Source organism: Anser anser (genome assembly GCF_964211835.1).
Source record: "Anser anser genome assembly, chromosome: 6".
Taxonomy (NCBI): domain Eukaryota; kingdom Metazoa; phylum Chordata; class Aves; order Anseriformes; family Anatidae; genus Anser; species Anser anser.
This window is the reverse complement of record NC_139726.1, coordinates 21,358,471-21,372,353: the sequence shown is the minus strand read 5'-3', so window position 1 is coordinate 21,372,353 and position 13,883 is coordinate 21,358,471. Positions and strand designations below refer to the sequence as shown.

The 13,883-nt window shown below is 43.4% G+C and overlaps 1 protein-coding gene across 2 annotated transcripts in view; it reads left to right on the top strand.

Annotated features, from left to right (window-relative positions):
• Nucleotides 1-2,801: 2,801 nt before the first annotated feature.
• The window catches only part of TLK1 (tousled like kinase 1), a 65,768-nt gene continuing 54,686 nt past the window's right edge, over nt 2,802-13,883 (top strand). The window contains exon 1 of one of the 2 annotated variants that reach the window (XM_083842454.1): nt 2,802-2,934. Coding sequence is in view for 1 of the 2 variants with exons in the window: in XM_083842452.1 (XP_083698578.1) it covers nt 3,132-3,279 (148 nt within the window). In the remaining variant the exon portion in view is untranslated. Of the gene's footprint in view, nt 3,280-13,883 lie in introns of both variants that reach the window. The other variant, XM_083842452.1, reaches the window with a different exon arrangement.

Below are 13,883 nucleotides of genomic sequence, written 5' to 3'. Positions count from 1 at the left end.
AATGGATGTTTGTAAAGGTTTTGAAATTGACGTTAGACCTGAGCACAGAGTTATCCTTATAGTAGCAATGCTGTAGGTCACTCATGCCACAGTCATTCTTATTCTTACCTGTCAGTCCTTTTCTTTAACCCCTTTCCTTCACTATCTCCCAGTTAAATTCTCTTTTCTAAAGATTTAGGGGTAGACTATGAATTTATTTGTGCATGAAACTTGCATCACAGTACTTCCACTGGCAAAGCTGAAAGTTCTCACAATTCTGTTATGTTTCAGGATTTGTGTTGCTTGGCTTTTTTTATCTTCGGAATAATGAAATTTCAAAATGTTTTTCTGTTCTTCAGCTGTCCTTGATACGAGGGTTGTTACTGTGATAAACCTTTGCTAACTTCCACTTGACATACTTTCAAGGGAGAAATAGCACACAGGCATTTCACTCCTTTCTGTTCTTATTTGAATTTTGAGGTCCTTCCTTCTCACGCAGAAAAACTAAATGAGGTTCCTCAGGCTTAGCTTGGAATCAAGCTTTCCCTTGTATGCAGACAGGTATGTGGCATCTTCTTCATTTCTATCCAGTGTAATCCCAATGAACAGGGATTTCCCCATTTCTACTGCCTCAGGTTATGCTGGATGTCGATGATATGCGGTGTGTTTCCTGCGATATTTCCTGTGATATCACAGGAAATCATGATAGCAGGCTATTCCACTCCTGAACACTAGAAGGTAAAAGAAAATGACTGAATATAAAAATCTAATATTTATTATTTTAAAAAATATAAAAGAAGGTGTAATACTTCTTCAGTACTATTTGGGCTAGAGTCAGTTTTCAATATTTGGGTGGGTAACACAGAGCTGACTGCTCTCCACTGTGAGGGGTCATCCATCTGGCCACTGGACCGTAAAGTTTTACTGCAAAACGAAGGCAGAGTATTGCCAGTGACTGAAAAGCATTATGCGTGTTTATGATGCTATATAATAAAGTAAGTCTTTTAGAGTATGTTTGGAAAAATCTAAAAGGTACCATTTAAGTGATAGCACTGAAGTAATGTGGCTTTACAAGCAAAGGGATACCTAAAATCTGTGTTAAGACACATTAAGAAAGTAGGTTTTCTGTGAAATATGAAGGGAAAATACGCCAGCTCCATGCATTTTTAAAGTCAAGCAGATCACCTTATCTGGAGACGGTCCATATAATTTATGGTCTGCTTTCAATCTTCATGAACAGCTCAGAAAAACAAGAGATACCGTTCTGTATTATGAAAACTAGACCCCAAATCTACAGAACCCGGTAGACCTCAAGCTGCATTTTGTGACCAGTACCCATTTCTGCAAAGCAAATGGGGCAGAAAGAATGCTTGTTATGTCTGCTTTTGTAAAGGTAGTGGGCTTTGTGTTAAGTGATGCAAATGAGTATAACAAAGTCACTGAGCTTATTTAACTGACTGTTTCTTACTTGGCAGATTTTAACAATGGCATGCTAGAGCAGGATATGCTCCTTGGGAAATGAGGTACACATTCACTTATGCTATGGTATGGACTGTGGGATTATGAGTATGTTTTGGTTTTAACTTTGCAAGAAATTTCTATGCTAGCTGGTAAATATTAATATTGCAGTCAGAGTGAACTAACACTGTTTTACTTCATGTCTAACTACTAGCCATTTCCTGGCGTAATTTGCTTAGGTGAAGCCTGAGAAGTCCTATATCAAGCTGCTAAGAAGCAAGTAAGTCATGGTTGAAGTATTAGATCACTTCTCCATACCCCCAAAAAAAGTATAGCTGTTGCTAAGTATATGTCCTGGAACAGAGTTGCTTAGCAAGTAAACGTGCTAATTTTTACTTCAGGTTAATACCAAATTGCTAAAAAAAAACCAACTTGCAGTTATGCTGTATACTTGTGGGAGGTGAAGATCTTGGATAATTTGGCAGATGCCACTGAGGCAGTGGAAAAAAATTGGTAATATCTGCCTTGTTGGTGGATCTGCAACCCCCCAACAGTGATCCGTGCTTGTTGTTCTCAACAGGGGGGAAAGCAAGCGGGTGAGTGGAGGGCCAGGATGTGTCTCCACATGGCACCGCAACACGAGTGCCACGTCCAGCAGATTAAGATACTTACACTGTACGCAGAATGCAATAAATCTGCGAGCCGGGACACTTTTAAGTACTCAAAACCAGTTCCGTGCGTAAGTTGCACTCATAAATTAAAAGGCTTTGTTCCAGCCCTGACTTTATCACGTCTCTCCTATCGGCGGTAAAGACAGCGCTAGTTTTCGGGAAGGAAGAAGTGAGCGCGGGGCTCCAGCGCAGCTCCGCCCGCACCGCAGCCTACCTGCGGGCAGGGGTGCGGGTGGCAGGGCCGGGCGGGGGCGATGCGCGGCGCCTGCCCCGCCGAGGCGGGCGGGGTGCTGCCGGCCCGGGGCCGCTGCTGCCGCCGAGCGAGCGGCGCCTTCTCCTCCCCGCGGCCCGAGCTTCTCGCCGCTGCCGCCGGTTCCCCGGGCGCGAACGCCGCGTGCTCGCCCCGCGCCGAGGAGCTCCGGGCTCCCGCCTCCGCGCCCCGGCACCATGAGCGGCGCGGCCTCGGGGGAGCCGGCCCCGGCCCCGGCGCCGCAGGCGGGGCAGTGCCCGAGGTGCGCGCCGCAGCACAGGCGGCGGCCGGGGGCAGGGGCGGCGGGGCCGCGGCCGAGCGGCCGCCTGGGGCCGGGCCGGGGCAGGTGCGTGCGCGGGGGGCGCCGCTCGCTGGGCGGCTGGGGCTGGGCTGGGCTCGGCGCGGCTCGGCTGGGCGCCGGCGGAGCGCGGCGCTCGCTCGGCAGCGCTCGTGTTTGCGCATGACCCCTCCCCGCCTGCGCCCTCCCCTCCCCTCCCCGGCGGCGGCGGCGGCGGCGGTGGGGAAGGTTAGCCTCGCACACAGGCGGCTGCTCGGCGGCGGCGACGCAGTGCAGAGGTGCGGGCAGGTTGCGCCGGCCCCGCGCCCCGTCCCTCCCGCGCCCCGCCTGCCTCCGGAGCCCTCGCCCCGCCGGCGGCCTCGTCTCGCCGGTGTCGGGCCGGCCCCCCGGCCATGAGCGCGGCGCTGGGTGTCCCCCCGCCGCGCCGCCTCCCCCGCCGCCCCCGGCGGCTGCCGGGCTCCAGGAAAGTAGCTTGATGAGTGTCCAAAGTAGCAGTGGAAGTTTGGAGGGGCCGCCATCTTGGTCCCGGCTCTCCACGTCCCCACCGAGCCTGCAGGGCTGCTCCGCGGCGGCGGCGGCCTCCCAGCTCCACGGCGCGCCGCCCGGCAGGCCGCCCAAGGAAGGTAACCGGCGCGCCGCGGGGCTGCGCGGGGGGCCCGGCCCTCGGGGAGGGGCCCGGCGGCCGCCGCCGGAGGCCGGTCCCGGGCTGGCGGGGAGAGGCGGCGGCGGCGGTGGCGGCGCGGGGTCAGCCCTGGGCCCGGCGGCGCCGCGGGGAGCCTCGGGCGAGCGGGGCCGCGCCGCCCCCGCCCGCCGCCGCCGCTGCTCCTCGGCGCGGCGGCGCCTCCTCGTTCCCCCTGCGGCCGGCTCCGCTCCCGGCCGTCCTCCCGCGGCCGGCGCTCGCTCGCGTCTGCTCCCGCGGCGGCTCTCCTCGGGCGGCCGCTCGCCGCGTCCTCCCCGACAGCGGCTTCCCCTCCTCCTCCTCCTCCTCCCGCTCCAGCGGCGCGCCGGAGGTGCTGGTGGATGCGGCCGTTGTTGCTGGATGGAAGGAGTCGGGCACTTTTGGCAGCATGGAGGTGGGGCAGAGAGAGGGACCGAAATCGCAGCGTTTGTCCCTAGCACGAAGGCGCCCTCGGGAGCGGCTGCTTTTGCGGCCCGAGGTGACAGGGCACCTTACGGCCACCACGGAATGACTGCAACTTTCTCCTTTCCTCCATCACGTCTTAGATGATAATATTTTTCTCCTCCCTCCCCTGCTCCTCCCCTCTTGTGTTACACCGACAGCCAGAGCGGGGTGTTGTGGGTGTTTGCAGGGAATATCTGTATGAAGGTTACGAGCAAACAAGTCCCCTTTCTATTTATTCTGTTTCGCTTATTGTCTGTTTTTTCCTCCGTGCATTGAGATGGATTGCCACAAGATGTAGCAGTTATACAGCTGGTGAACGGCTCGGAGCTTTTAGCTAAAATAACTACTTGCTGAATGTCGGCTGGTGGCAGAGGAGAACTTTTGTACACAGATACTTGCATACTAAACAGTTGTATAATTTTACTCGATTTGCCCCGGTTTAATGAATTCCATATAGCTTTTCTTCTAGCGTCTGCAAAATGTCGCTGCCTAAGCAGGAAACTTGCTAACTTTAAATAGAAATGATAGCGAGAATGGCGAGTCTTTGTTTTTCAAGTCTTCCTGTAGCTTTTGTTGTTGTTGTTGATAAGCAATTTAAGGACTTGGTAACGGGGATCCGCTATCCTGAAAATGCGTAATGTAGGACGTGGTTCTCCATTTTCCATGCCAGTAGTTGTCAGACTTGTGTCACTCTCTGTCACTTTTGCACACGCTCCTCCAGGTAGATTGACATGAAACGCTCTAGAAAGTACCTGGAGAGGGATTACCGTATATGTTAAAGATGCTGAGTAAAGTGGCAGGCATTTTGTGCTCCTGTTCTCTCGAAAGCTGATGCTCTCAAATGCAGCCGCCGCCAGCTGAATATGCAGTTGATTTTAACTTTATGGAGAGTAGGTTTCATCACTGTTGCAGTGCTTGTTACGAATAAGTGTGCATATAATATTCGTATAAGGTGCATATGTGAGGTATTTTTGAATGTATTTCAGATGTCTGGCATACAAGCCTGAAATGATTATTGCAGTATGACATATGTATATATTTATATATATATATATAATTTATATATGTTATTTATTCTAAAGAAAACTGGCGTTTATTGAGTGTGTTATTTAGGCATGGAAAAACAGTGTTGTGAAATTAATTTTTTAAGGTGATGATGATGATTTTTACTTTTTTCTCACAACTCATGCAGTTGGATTTTCCTGGGCACGATGGTTTACATCATGTAGTTCAGATTCAGGGGTTACAGAGTAATGACAGCCCTGGTATGTGCTTGGTATTATAATGTACTTTATTTGCATAGCGTTCCTGTGTTGTGATGATTGTGTGGCAGAGGTAGTTATGCTTGAGAATTGGTGTAGGCTATCAGCAGTGCTTGGATCTATAATTTCTGTTAAAACTGGCGGAATGTTAGCAGTACACCTTACTTCATATACATATATTTTACAGGGAAGTGTCATGCTTGAAAACAGTAGACCATCAAATAGAGGCATGTCAGTGCGTTCATAGACACTGGCTTGTGCGCATGCAAGAATCATGGCAGACCAAAGTAACGAGCTCAAAATGTTTGAAACACAGTGTGTTCATAGGAGTTTGTGTGCCCACGTGGTCTGGACCAATGAGCCCTTGCAGTGCTGCCAGAGGTCATCGGCACGTCGGAAGCGGTGTGCGAGGCCGTAGGCCTGGGCAAGCCCTGAGCCATACTCGCGCTGGGCATGGGGCCTGGTCCTGGTCCTGCTGTCGGATCTGCGGGACCCGGCCCCACTCCTTGACCTCAGGAACACAGGCCTTGCCGATGGTTTGCCTGGCCTTACTGCTGTCTGCTGTGAGGGCTTGGTGCCTGCCTGCATGGCTCTCACCGTCTTTTAAAGGTTTATTGAGAACAGAAACCCCCAGCACCCTGATTTAGGAAGTCCCAAAAGCATTCTCTGAACTACTAATATCAAGAAAGCAGAAACAAACAAACAAACCTCTGACATACATAACTATCACCCAAAGCTTTTTTTTTTTTTTTAATTGTAAATACAGTACCTTGTCAGTATTGAAAAGGGACTACTTAGTAAATATGGGGTGAAATTAAAGAAAATAATTCATCTCTTCTGAAGTGTGTTACAGTATTGTAGCAATACTTCATTAGATGTTATCTTCTCTTATATCTTGACTTACAGGGGCATCATGGCATAGCTGTGTGGATTTGACTTAGGTTTTAGATAGTTTTGTAGGGTTTCAAAATGAAAATACTGAACTGGACTTAAGTACAATGTTATCCATACACTTTTACTATACCAGAACTATCTCGTGTTTCCCTTTCCATTCAGTATCTAGATTCCCATAGTTCTATCAATTCTTTTATATGCCAGTAACTTATATGTGGTATATTTGGTCTCTTGTTCAAGAGCTGTACAATATGGGCTATAGGGAATTTACGATAACTGTTTGTTATTTTAAATGACATATGTGATCATGTAGCTAGATCTCGTGCCACATAAGTTTCTTGACTGTTGACTGCTTTGTGGCTGCCTATAAGGAGAGTGCCCATAAGGAGACCAAACTGGGGAGTTGGAGAGTGCTGTTTTGTAAATGGGGGATGACAAGGCAGAGGGAAGAGGTCTGGGGAGGGATGTGTGAATATCTTGGAGGAGTTCCTCTTCAGGGGCCAAGGCAGGGCCCCAGTGACTGGTAGTCAGGCATGGTGCTTTGCAGGTCGTTTTGTGTGCTTCTGACTCTGAAGACTTTGTTAAAAGCAGAACACCACCCAATACATCTCTGAATTGCCATGGCAGGAACGTGAAGGTTCACGTTTAGAATTTGAGCCCAAGTTAACATATGATGACAACAGGGTAAATAAACTCATTATTTATTAAGCATTTATTAAGCACTGTTTGAAGGACTAATGTTGTATGTGTAGCAAACTTTGGTGATAATTATTTCTTAATTTGATTAATGTATAGTATTTGTATTCATTGTTACCTAAAATATGATGGTAGTTGTCCATCTGAGCATAGACGTACAGGTTTTTCTTCTTCATGTTTCCAGCTTAGCAAATGTTCATAGGTGCAGGTTTGTGTCACAAGTGCTTCATATAGTGTTAGTACATGTACATGAAACCTACCTTATTTTATTAAAACTTGCAGGGTTGTTTTTTGTTGTTTTGCTTTTGTTTATTTTAGTGTAAAAACTCAACTGTTTTATTTTCTTAACCAGTAAGCTCTCAGTAAGTTTGTTTATTGCCATTTCTTTCCATTTAACTGTAGATATAGAGCTTTGAGAATCTTATGGATTTGGCCAGTAAATGTGGGAATAAAGAAGAATGGGAGCATTTGCTGTTGAAGGTGATGGGTATATATTTACGTGGCATAAACACATCAATCGTATTTAGGCTGGCTACAGCAGGTGTTGTGTAAGGCGTAATGTTGTTCCACTGGTATGCACAGATTCTAGCTTGTGATATTACTGCTGTTTCTGTTGCAGATGTGTTTCTTACAGTGAGCTGATGCCAAATTCTTACGAGATTTTATAGCGTGCCCAAGTGAGAAGTGGGAAAAGAAGACCTTATTTAGTATGGGTGCTTGTTTGAATCTGGTTTTCTGAAAGGCAAGTGTTGCAGAGAATAGAGCAAAGTAATGTTTGTGTGATTGTTTTGTTTTAATTCTGTTCTAACTTAACTAGAATGGAGTTTCCCATTAACCTATTCCATTTTAAATGGAGAGAGAATCAATATCTTTAAGGATAGGCGGTGTTTATTTGTTATTACCTCCATTCAAATAGCAAGCATATTATTTCTCTGATTTTTTTCTGTATTTTTGTTTCAGCAAGTAAAATTTTTCTTTATCAAGCTGAAATAAGCTTGCTTCTTTGTAATAATTTTGTTATGCAGTTATTGTTGACATTACCTTGGATTTTCTTCTAAATGATTGCAAAATACTGTTCTAAGTGCTCCTGGAAAAGACTGTTGTATGTATTTGTATCATGGTCAAAGTGTGCTCTGTTTTGCTACCTGAAGAAAGGAGATTATGGAGACATGACTGGCGTAAATAGTTGTCTCTACTTTGTGTGTGTTTGACTTAAGGTGGCGCTTTGAAGTACTACTTGGTCCTGATCCAGATTACTCCAATACTAAAAATATTGTCCCCACACTGAAATTTTTACACAAGTAAATGCCGGAGTTGAACTTAGTAAATACTATATGTTTATGAAGTAGAATATTTCCTGAACTGTGGCTCCACTAAAACCTAAAAGTATACCAGGGAAAAAGTTTTGTCTTTACAGTCTTTACGAGCTTCTTTTTCATTGGCTTGGTGTGTTTTGGCTGTGGAAGACGAAGAGGGAAATTTGGGTTGCTGGATTGCTCTAAGTAGAAATTAAAGTTGCGTAGGGGAGGAAAACTAATTACTTTTTTCTGTTTTGAATGTGCGTGTTGGTGGGGCAGTTCCACAGAGGTCCCAATGGTGACTCAAGGGTAGCCGTTAAACAGAAACTGGCCTTCAAAATACAGTCTGTTTTCTTGGGTGGGCTTGTAACTGAAAAACTTCTAATGTTTGCTAAAGATAGCAAGGGACGAGCACTGCAATTTGTGTTCAGTGTTTAAGGACTGAGTTCTGCAGCGCTGGAGAAGGGCTAGTGAGCATCATGCAGTATTTTGGATCCTGCATGTCCTTTGGTCTTGACTCAGTCCGTATTGAGGTACTCAGTCTGGGGTAGAAACCCAGATTCTGCCTCCTTCCTAAGGAGCCTCTCGCTGGAGGTCTTCCTCCTTTCTTTCCTTCCTGAGCACAGCTTCAGAAGATGCCAGCAGGAAAATCGGGGCAACCAGCCTTTCCCGGGGCGGACGCGGTAGGTGGTGAAAACGTGAGTGCTTGCAAGCTTTAAAAGAGGGCAGCCAAACTGTGCCCCAGAAGCGAGGGCAGGAGGGCTCGGCTGGGGCTGGGTGTGCTGGAGACTGACGGGGGGCGGCTGCTGGGGGTGGGTCTGCGCTGGAAGGATTGACTGAAATCAGTGATTATATTACTAATTTTAATCATGGCTTAAATCAGCGAGCAGGAAATACTGATTAAATAATTGTTTTTAATTTTATTTGCATTTGTGCTTAATTATTTTTCCCAAAGAAAAGTTGATTCTAATTGGTCTAATTTGATCACGCTTCTTGCTAGGCAGGGGGGCGCATCTATATGCGTTTACTTAAGTGGTTACACAGCTTAGATTCTTGGTGTTAAGAAACATAATTCCCCATGCTTTAGATAGCTTTTAGCTAACTTTATTAGCTAAATAAAACGAATCCTAATTGTGCTAGATACATAAGAAGAAACAAATACATCTGAGTGCGTTTTGCGTTTAAAGCAGATTAAACAGAAGTGGAATCGTCTGTAGCTTGTGAAATGAGTCGGTTGTTTCTGGCCACTGCGCCTTTCAAGATTTCGAGTTAACTGATCAAACCCAGTCGCCGTTCCTTCGTTTGGGAGAGAAAACCAAGACTTCTCCTGCTTCCCGAGTCATCAGTTGCTCTTTCGGTTCTGAGCAAACCAGCTGCTGAACTGAAGGAGCCTAGCAGGTGAAAATGGCAGGCGCGGCTGCAGGCCCGGGTCGCTCAGGGCTTTGGCCCTCCCATCCAGGCTGCGTGTGGGCACCTGCCGGCAGCGTGGTACCGCCGCCATTATGGTGATAAGGTTCATGCTCTTCAAATGTGTTTTTCACCTGTGCGAATTTAATAGGTCATAAACATGAAGCCTCGCCATAAATTACCATTCAAAATTAAGCTGAAATGTTTAACACCAGAGGGTATTTTTAAAATACAGAAATAAGAAAAGTTATACATCCTATACTCCGAAGGCCTTCTTAGCTTTAGCTGGGGAGGCTCCAAGGCTGACAAGTATCCTCCAAAGATTTGGAGTGAAAGTTAGGTGGTTAGATGATTACAAGACTGTGACGGGAATCTGGTAGCTTTGGAATAGGGAACTTCATTTACGGGAGCTTTTACATGAAACTGAACATCGAGGGAGATGGTCGGTATTCCCCCAGGCCGCCTGCACTTGCTGAGAGGTAGCAGCAGGAGCATTAAGAAATGGCTCTTGCCTCATCATATCTGCACGGCTTTAAGTGGGTGGAAACTTAAAGGCCACTGTGCTTTGTAATGTCCTTATGAACAAAGCACTCCGCACTTCAGGGTTTAAGAGATTGGGATGGTGGTAAGAAATTCCAGAGTGCCTTTTAGAGGAAATGAAGCCTGACTGTAATTACTTGGAGATTTGCAAGTACTGCATTCGCTTTCTTTGGACTTCTAATACAGCTATACCTGTAAGAGAAAAGGAAGCAAAATGTCTCTTTTGAGGAACAGCAGGAAATCTTGATGCCTTTAGAGAGATCTATGGTATGATACAACATACGCCTAACCTTTTAGATACTTACCTAGTTTTGTGCCTGTACCTTTAGTTCATAGTATGTGGATGCTTCAAGCACCGTGTCCTGCAGCTGTGGCTTCTGGTAGCTTACGATTTATTTATTTTTTGGTAAGTCATAGACGTTTTGAATGATATGTATAAGAGCAACAAATTGGAAAGTAATGTTAAACATACAGGTAAATGTTCAGAGTTTTGTTTGTTTGTTTTTAACTTGTATATGTCTGAAATAATACAATTTAGATCATGGTCCTGGACTTCACTCAATGAGTTTCTGATGCTCTTGGGATCACCTGGATTTAATAACAGAGGCATTTCGTGTTTCTTCTTCCACCACTGAATGCTAGGAGCTCTTGTTTGTAGGGAGACAGACTCAGGTGATGCCACGATTAAGATTTCTAATATGTCTTCCTTGCACCCCTGTAGCTTAGACTGAATAGGCCTGTGCACTGTATACCTGCATTTGATAAATGGTGCTTTGTAGTTAATACTGCATTCCCATCGGTTCCACAGTTTTGTCCTAAACTTTGCAGCTGTGTTTCAGCCAATGTTTGCAGGTGGTTTTTTTTGTTTGTTTGTTTTTTGGTTGGTTGGTTGGTTTTGTGCCCAAATACCCTTTTTGTAGCTATTTGGGTCCCCAGGGAAATTTCAGTCTTTATTTCTTAGTTTATTCCTAGTGAAGGTGATGGGAGAAGAAGCGTCCTTTAATAAGTTGTGTATTTATTATAAAGCAATTGAAAACAAAATCCCCGTGTTATTAATAATATGCTTTAACATTAGTAGAAGCATGTCTTTTAAAATTAATTTATAGAGAATTATAACTAAAGCAGTTGTTTAGAAAGTGTAATTTTATTTTGTTTGCTGGAGGTCTTTATTAGCAAATACTTCTAGTCTTGATGGGTAATGATCTGTTTTTAACAGTTATATTAAAAGTTGTATAGAAAGATGTTACAGAAGTTCTGAAATTGTTTCAAAGTAAAAATTCTTTGTTATCTTTCATAATGTTCCTCATACTTTTCTTTTGCCTTCCTTTTGTGCCTTATCTGAAGAGGAATGGCAGAATTATTTGATGGCATCTAATCCTACATTTGATGTCCTTTGAACTAGAATTTATAGCTTGGTAGAAAATAATCACGTTTTGTCTTAGTTCACATACAGTATTGCGAAGATAGTGTTCAACATTATATGCTGTCCAATGAAGAAATACGTTTCAAGTAACCTCTTTCTTCACATTTAGCGTTGTGCGTATTACAGTATGATGTCCATTCTTCGGGATAACTTTTCATTGGAATAATTGTATCAAAATGCTACATATATTAATGAGATTCATTGCTTATTTATAGTACCTTGTGTTCTGTAGTGATTGACATGTTTAAAATCATTCCCAAAGACCATAAAATCTCGACTTGGATCTTCTGATAATCCGATCCCTTCTGTGCATTGGTCACTGAGAATTAATTGAATAAGAAAACATACAAAGTCCAAGCGTATCTGTAGTGCATGAAAAAGTTGTGAAATACAGCTTTTAAAGAGGAAATATATTGGAAATGAAGTGGTGTAAAATGTGCTTAAATCAGTTGGAAATACAGTAATGCATTTGTCACATAACATGGTGTCATTGCTAGCACATTCCTTAAATTAACTTTATAACCAGTGCACATTGATCTTCTAGTCATATACTTGTTTTTTACCGTCTTGTTTTCAGAAAAAGAATTTCAGTTGTTCTGTCCTAAATTTTGCTCACTTCTGTGTTTATTTAAAAATATATATATTTTTTCAAATGAAAATTCAAACAAACTCTAAGTTTTAGCCTTTCATGAAAGGTAAATGCAGGAAGGAGTGGGAGAAGTTCAACATGATGAAATACCAGCTCAGCCTTCTTCATGTGTGCAATAAAAGGAACAAAAACAGAAAAAACACGCAGCAAAACATGTTGAGAGCATCAAAACAATGCTGCTTAAACCAAAGTGGGTCATTCTGGAAGGCTCAAAACAAGGAGATTGTGCTAAGTATATGTATTTATTCGAACTCTGCAAAAGGATAGTCTTCTCAGTATTTTCACAAGAGATGTGGGTTAGGACAAGTAGATGATCAGTAGATAGTAGAAACTCAGATTTCATGGGAGAGGTAAGATCAAAATGCTTTAAAATGGATCTTTGCTTTCCTCAAGATTTTGTCTAATTATTTTTTTCAGGAAAGAATCTCTTCTTCTGTGTGCTTTTGCTTTTTTAAGGTGTATCCAGGAAAGTGTCCTACTTTCTTTTTCCAGCCATTTTACCCCTGGTGTGTGCCCTTCACCAGTGAGGTGAGAGCCTGTACTGTAGTGAGAGGATAATGGTGATGATGGCGGTGGTCTAGGCAATGTGCGTATCTTCATAAAGTCGTTGTTTGGGTTTAGTTTTGGTGTTGGTGGTTATGGATTATTTTATTGAAGTGGGTTGATTAGTACTGATCACTAGGGTTTTGCTTTTTTTTTTTTTAGTTTCTTTTGCAAGTCAGTTATTCCTTGAGCAGGGTGTATTCTGGGGAGTGGTTGGTGTGTATTTGGTAGATATTTTAGAAAGTTTTTGATTATTAGTGTTAAGTTTTAGTTTCAGTAGGTCTATTCACGGCACTGAACTATATTAAAAAAGTTATCTTGCAAGTTATCCACAAAATTTAACTTTGAATAAAGTGGAGTAATCGTTACAATAGTACCTTTGTATTTAGTATTTTGAAGGCCACCTTGAGGAGTTGGATTTTTGTATTTTAGCATTAATATAGGGTACCAATAGAAATAATTCCTGAAGATGCGGGTTTAGAATTTTTAAATTAAATGCAAAAAGCACTTTTTTTTTTCTGTGGATATTATTTTGTGAGTTTGAAATCAAATCGTGTTTGATTTACCTCTACTTGTATAATCTGATTGCGTTACTTTTTTTTAATTAAACGGTATTATTAACTGATTATGATGCTGATAATGCCTAAGATGGGTAACACCAGTATACCATTATCTTTGCTACCTTGTCAGATGATATTTTGTATTCTGCATTCATACTTTTTTTCAGGCCCTTGCTTGATACATGCTGTCACATCCAGAGCATCCAAGTGGTTAATATTAAGGAACAGTCAATTTTATGCATCATGCATGCACACACTTGCTTTTTTGCGTACACAAAATATGTGTGTGAAGTCTTCATGAGCTGTTTGGTCATTTGGAAGCCTGTTACTGTTAGGACTCTCCATTCTCCATAGCAGTCTCATAAACACACCAAGCTTACTCAGAAACTTCAGTCGCTTTTTAGTAAAAATGTTCTAAAATCATGTTGTCTCTTATTATGTACTTGTTCAAAACTTGTTTCATGATTTCAAATACATCATTTTGCTGAACCTGCTGGTGAGTGTTGCAGATAATACAAGATTTGGTTGCTAGATTAATAGTACTAGTTTTGCCGTACTTGAGTTTTAGTTTTTTTACAGATTGCTGTTTACTTTCAAACAGAGGAATAAAAACATGTCAAGCTCAAAGAAAAATATTGTCTGTTTGTATATTGCATTAGTATTATATTTATTGTATTTTTCTGTCCATTTGTTATCCTTGCAACATATATCTTAATTTGGGAATGAAATATTGAAGCTGTGATGACAAAACAGTTTCCAGTAAATGACCTTAATAGTGATTTTTTTTTCCTTGTGTCGTGTGATTGAAAGCTGACCTGATTTGTTCTCCTGA